General features: G+C 39.4%; 1 protein-coding gene across 1 annotated transcript; it reads left to right on the top strand.

Moving 5' to 3' along the window:
* The first annotated feature begins 665 nt into the window (after positions 1–665).
* On the top strand, positions 666–1,055 carry LOC145067613 (putative mitochondrial protein AtMg00820). Its single transcript, XM_079014713.1, has one exon. It carries the CDS (start codon positions 666–668, stop codon positions 1,053–1,055), a length of 390 nt encoding a protein of 129 aa, XP_078870839.1.
* Positions 1,056–6,673: the final 5,618 nt, after the last annotated feature.

The following is a 6,673-nucleotide window of genomic DNA, read 5'->3' as shown; positions in this document are numbered from 1 at the left end:
TGAGGAAAATTTTGATGTAGCCTTTGATGACAATTTCGCTCGGAATTCTAGTCCTACTCATGTTACCACTCACATCATGGAGTCTGATGCTCCTCCACCGGAATGTCCAAACATTCAAGTAGTAAACGAAGTTGACTTTGAGACTCTCTTTGGACCCTCCAAAACAACCCTTGATTCGGAATCTCGAACAAGGAAAACTTCATCAAGCGAAGCCCTGGTTTCCCAAAATATTTCCGGTCAAACACCTACTTTTCCTCCATTTGATTCTGAATCATTTCAACCTTCTCAGGTTGAAGGGGAGAATGGTCAACCCTCCCTTGAATCAAACATGGAAGGATTACTTGATGCAACTGCTAAATTTGATTCCAATCCGATCAACAACGACGATGATGTAAATTTCTTTGACTTCCCACCTGATGATGATATCAACCTTTCCGGTTCAGAAGTTCAGGGGGAGCATCATCCACAAGTTCAAACTATTCAGGGGGAGCAACACAACCCCATCGTCGATATTGGATTTTATACTACTCAGTAGCTATCTAGACTTCATATCTGGACTCGAGATCATCCTCTAAATCAAGTAATCAGAAATCCAAACACTGGTATTCAAACTTGATCTGCTACAAGTGCATAAAATGAATGTCATTTTTTTGGCATTTATCTCAATGGTTGAACCCAAATCCATCAAAGAAGCATTAGAACATGCTGATTGGATTACAACCATTCATGAAGAATTAGCAGAGTTTGACAGAAATGAAGTGTGGACTCTCGTCCCTCCTTATCTGGATCACCCAATTGTTGGTACAAGATGGGTATTCCGAAACAAGCTAGACGATGTTGGAGTCAATATTCGGAATAAAGCAAGATTGGTGGCCAATGGATTCAAACAGATCGAAGGGCTTGACTATGACAAGACCTTTGCTCCTGTTTCCCATCTTGAAGCTATCAGAATCTTTTTTGCTTATGCTGCTCACAAAGGCTTTATAGTTTACCAATTGGACGTAAAGAGTGCTTTTCTAAATGGTGAACTCGACACTAAAGTTCGACTTCAATAGCCTCCCAGTTTTATTAACCTCTCATTTCTGAATTATTTTTACAAACTCGGGAAGGCAGTCTATGGCCTCAAACAAGATCCTCGCGTCTGGTACGAAACACTCACTGACTTTCTCAAGCATTCTGGTTTTCAAAGAGGAATTCTCGACCCTACCCTATTTCGAAGGTCAAATGGAAAACATGTCATCATTGTCCAGATTTATATGGATAACATCATTTTTGGATCAACTGATTCATCAATGGTTGCTGACTTTGCTAAACTGATGATCAATCGATTCCAAATGAGTATTAATCGTGAACTAAGCTTCTTCCTAGGTCTTCAAGTTAAACAGACCAACAGAGGAATATTTATTCATCAAGAAAAGTACATCGCGGAACTTATTAAGAAATATTCAATGGACACATGTGCCTCGACTAAGGTACCCATGGGTTTTAGACACAAAATCTTTTCGGACCCATCCGGTGTTGCAGTTGATGAAAAGAATTACAGAGGAATGATTGGATCCTTCATCTATCTTACAGCAAGTTGTCTGGACATCTTATTTGCTACTTGTCTTTGTGCAAGATTTCAGTTCAATCCAAAAATGTCACATGTTTTGGTTGTAAAACAAATATTTCGATATCTCAAATGAAGAAAGGGTCTCGGAATCTGGTACCTAGCAAATGATAGTTTTCTTCATCAAGCTTATTCATACTCAAAGTATGGCGGTCTTCAACTGGATAGAAAAACCACATCTGGTGGGTGTCAATTTTTCGGAGGTCGATTGGTTAGTTGGTCATCCATGAAGCAGAACTGCATTGCACTCTCTACAGCCGAAGCAGAATACATTGTTGTTGCTAGCTATACCTCTCAAGTTCTATGGATGAAATCTCAGCTTTTGGATTATGGTTACCACTTCATCGCATTCCTATCTATTATGATTCTCAAAGGGCAATTACTATTTTGCACAATCCAATTCAGCACTCCATGACGAAGCACATCGATATATGGTACCACTTTATTAAAGATCATGGTTAAAATGGTGACATTGAACTCATCTTTGTTCCATCTGGTGATGAAATTGCTGATGTCTTTACTAAGGCATTAGACGAAACCAAGTTCAATGGTTTTCTGAACAAAATGGGTATGATGATGCCTGATCCATAATTCTTTCAAGAGGTATGCACTCTTTAATGGAAACATCAGAAAGTAAACTAGTTCCAAAGGAAAATTTTCATCACATCTCAGAACTATTATCTCTCGGAATAATCAGGACTAGTTTATGTGTCTTTTTATCTAACCTTCTATCTCAGTGTTAAGTTGTACAGCTCTGAAGTCTTTTGAAGTTCAAAACCAATATAGTCACATTGGTAACAATATCTTCTCATAACTTACTTCATAAAATCATCTCGGAATTCAAGTCTGGACTCGTAGTAAATTTCACTCCGGAAATATTCAAAATCCTTAATCCAAATTTTTTTCTCATTTCGGAATCTCAAAAGTTTTGTTATGGAGTTTCTAAAATCACGTTTCGGAATTTCAAAAATATCTCTTCGAAAACTGTAAAACCTTACTCTGGAAATTCACCTCAAAATTTAACTCCGAACTCTTTTCGAATTCGGGCTTCGTAATCTTTTCAAAACCTAGTTCCGATATTTTCCTTATTCAAAGTCTTCCAGATTTGTTTTCAAAACCACTTTACTCCGGAACATGTTTCATACCGTCCGGAACTCAAAAGTTCCGGAAACAAAAAACGTGAAGACCAAAAGCTTTTAAGTAGAAATGCTTTCCTAACGGTTACTTTTCAACGATGCTTATCTTTTCACCCTCGAAATCCACTCCACGTTTGCATGTCTCTGTAAAGCAACCATCCCATCGCCATATGCCAGTTTTTATTCTACACTATATTCCATCGAAACCTTTCGTCATCGCAAGTCCACTCACCCCAAGAACGATGAAACATTAAATAAAACCTGTTTCCCAATTCGGATTTCATCATTACTATTTTTAACCTGACCCATTTCCATCACCTATATAAACTTCTTTAAACCCTCTTTTCCCTCTTTACACGCACAAAACCCTCAAACTTCTCTTATCTTCTTCTGGTTTTTTTGTTTTCTTCAAGCTCTCATCCACCTGCAACAATTGCCTCCTCGTCACCCTCAAAAACCTCCAAATCTACCCCCAAAAATCACAAAAATTATTGTAAAAATGAAGTCCTCAAAGGGATCATCGTCTTCACAATCGCATGAACCATTTCTCAGAGATACTACACAACTATTCTCACTCAATCCCATGGACTTCGATGAACCCATCAGAGTGATAATTGAGTTCATTGCTCATCATCCTATGCCCATTCCCTTCACTAAAATCCCAGAACCACCACTTCCACTCCCTCTTCTTCTCAGAGCCTTCGAGAGGTTTAGAATCCACAATCATGTTCTGGAAAAAAAATTACCGGTGGTCGCATCGTGCCAATCCACAAGTCTACCTTTATCAAGGCAATCAGAGTTACGAAAAATCCCAAGGGCTTTAATGTTCTAGAACAATCTACTGAGGAATTTCAACAATTCTTGAACCACATCGGTTACGATCAGGAGTATAAGTGGAAGGAGTTTAAGAAATCAGCTGTTTCTGCTCTTTAGACCATTCTGATGCACTTTATCATCCGTAGGCTCTCCGGAAAGCATGGAGGAACGGACACCCTCAGTAAGGACTGGTTGTATGTTGTCTACAACATCATCTCCGTAAAGGACAATGTTGTGGATCTTCCTGAAGTTCTATGTCAAGATTTCCGGAAATTCACCATCAAGAGGAAGCCCAATGAGATTTCAAGCCCTAGATTTTGGGCGCTGATGATCCAACAACTCTACAAAAAAGGTCCAAAGTAATTTCAGTGGCTAGAATTTCGAAAGAGGTATGTGTTTCTTTCAAAACTATTAAACATTATCGTATTGTGGAGCAGTCTTAATTTAGATCTATTTAACGTTTGCCGGAACACATGTTGGCCCTTATCCCTTATGGATATATTAATTTGAAACACCACTTGGAGACTTCGGTTGTGTATAACCCAACATAATCTGCCCTGGTCCCCATTGAGCCCATTCCAGAAGTGGCCAAAACTACATCGTCCGGAGGAAAGAAAAAGAAGTTAGCTAAAAGGAAGACTTCTCCCTCGAAGCGAAAAGCTAGAAAGAGAACCAAAGTCGGTTCCTCCTCTTAAAAGGAAGGAGCCCATGACACTCTGGTTGACTCTGGCCATCAGTCTACCCCACCTACCCACCTATCCGAGGTACACCTCGATGTTTCAAAATCACTTGCACACACCCACGGGAAGTCTACACATGATCTACCCTCACATTCTCAAAAAAGGTGATGTAGGTGTTGAAAAAAGTTTCTTGCCCCTAGAACAAAACCAAATGTCAAATTTGATATCCCAATTTCTTCCACACTCGGACGGTCCGAAACCCCTCTTCCAGACCTCAAGCATTCCGAAGCAGGAGCAGTCCCTCTTACTTTAGATGCCTCAACTGCTCTGATACCCGGTAAGGGTACAGGACGGCCAAGTGTTAATGATCATTTTTGGGAAGATTATGTTGACCAGGCTCAAACTCGACATCCGGAACTCACAAGATCTCAGGTCGAAGCAACCCTCATCTCCATGAGGAACAAGGCTATCCAAATCAACATGCCCTTTGTTATTCCTAATGATGATGAAACAGATTTGGAATTTGCTTCTGGAGAAACTCCAAAGTCTGCACATCATGACACTTTTCATTCTCATCCGGATGAAGAACTTTCCAAAGTTGTCATGTTTAGTGAAGATGGCACTAATGTTGCTAACACTCCTATGCTGCCTTCTGTTCAATTTCAGTCCAATCCATCCTCATCCAAATCAACATTTGATTTTGGATCCTCATCATCCACTCCTGATGCAGAAACATAATCAACTCCCAAATGGACCATGCCAAACCAGGTCAAGTACATACCAGAAATAGTATGGACTTAAACATCTTTTCCAACAAAATTAACTCCCAAAAAGTCTTTGTAAGCTCAAGAATGCAATCAAGATGGCTAGGGTTTCTAGATTAGCACTAAAAGAAAATGGGGGCTGAAAAGGTGATGACCTTGAAGGACTTAATGATCGTAAATAGGGTGTAAACTCTAAAATTAGTGTTTTCCCTTAGCTTGAGTATGCCCTAGCGTACGCATGGGTACGCCTAGCGTATGCAGGGATCACCCCGATGCGCACATGCAAGGAGTACGTCTTGCATACCTAGTGTACGCCAAGAATACACATGGTACCTTCTTTAGCTTTTAAATGAATAATGGTTTAATTTCATACATGGCAACTCAAGCGATACAATTGGGGTATACTTTCTTGCTCCGGTCGATCGTAGATATCTTGTCCTTCCTTGATTTCTTTTGAAAACAATTTTTGAAAAATCACTTTGAAAACTTTTACAGATCCTTAGTTTGAGTCTAGATTCACATTAATCTTTATCCAATTCTCTCAAACCAGGGCTCTGATATCATCTTGTAGCATCCCAAAAATCAAGGTAAAATTTTCATTTTTAAAATCCAACCAAAAGCCATAATTGCATAAAAAACGTTGTTCCTAAAAGTAATAGTCACATATTAGAGTATCCCAAAATCAAATATCATAAAATCAGAAGGATGTGCCTAATCACACCTTTGCTTTTTCTCGAGCATCTGAAGTACCTGAAACATAAAAACAAAAATAGTAAGCCAAATCTCAGTGAGTTCCCCTAAGGTGCCAACACACAAACATATAACAACATGCATACTGGCTCTACAAATAATAGACTGCATTATCCCTGAGTCCACAACATCAATATAGCTTGCTTTCCAACCCACGACTCATGTCTGGCTTACTCTTAAGAACACAATATAAGTATCGATTGCCACTTGGGCCCACAACTTATGTCTATCTTGCTCCCAGGTTTGTTGGCTTCACAAAGCAACATTGCCTCAACTCGATCATATTATGTCGACATATATGTAATAAATAACATATATGCAGTAAACAGATAATCATGTAACCAATCACTAGACTAACAGGCATATCTACAGATCACTATCACATAACAACATCTTATACCTAGAAGCATAACCTAGTAGGTCAACACTGTTTCCTTCAACCCACAAGTATACTGAGGGAAAAATCACCTCTCTGTCTGAAAAGATAGTTGAACACAACACAACTCTGAGTACCAACTCAACATATCACCTATACCACAAACTATGGTTCAAAATGCCCAATATACCCCTATGTCAAACTTGGTCAAAATCTGGTCATAGTCAATGGTCCAAAGTGAATCGAGTTGACTCAGGCTGAGTACACCTAGCGTTCTCAGCATGCATGCATGGTGTGCTCAATATCCAGAAATGGGGACTCTGTTGCGTACGTGCAACGTACTTGGACGTACGCCCAACGTACGCAATCTGATTCCAAACTTCCATTAAGTGCTTATTTTTTTAATTCCTTTCGTCCAAAGCCCAGATCTAGTCCCAAATAATGTTCTAAACGATAAAGTCTCTAATTTTATGACCTTGCATGGCTATTAAGTGCCCAAACCTTAAAACACTAACTTCCTAACCTAGTAAGACATCAAAACC

The sequence above is a fragment of the Lactuca serriola genome, chromosome 8, assembly GCF_051521515.1.
Source record: "Lactuca serriola cultivar US96UC23 chromosome 8, Lser_US96UC23_V15, whole genome shotgun sequence".
Lineage (NCBI taxonomy): Eukaryota > Viridiplantae > Streptophyta > Magnoliopsida > Asterales > Asteraceae > Lactuca > Lactuca serriola.
This window is presented reverse-complemented; position numbering and strand designations above follow the sequence as displayed.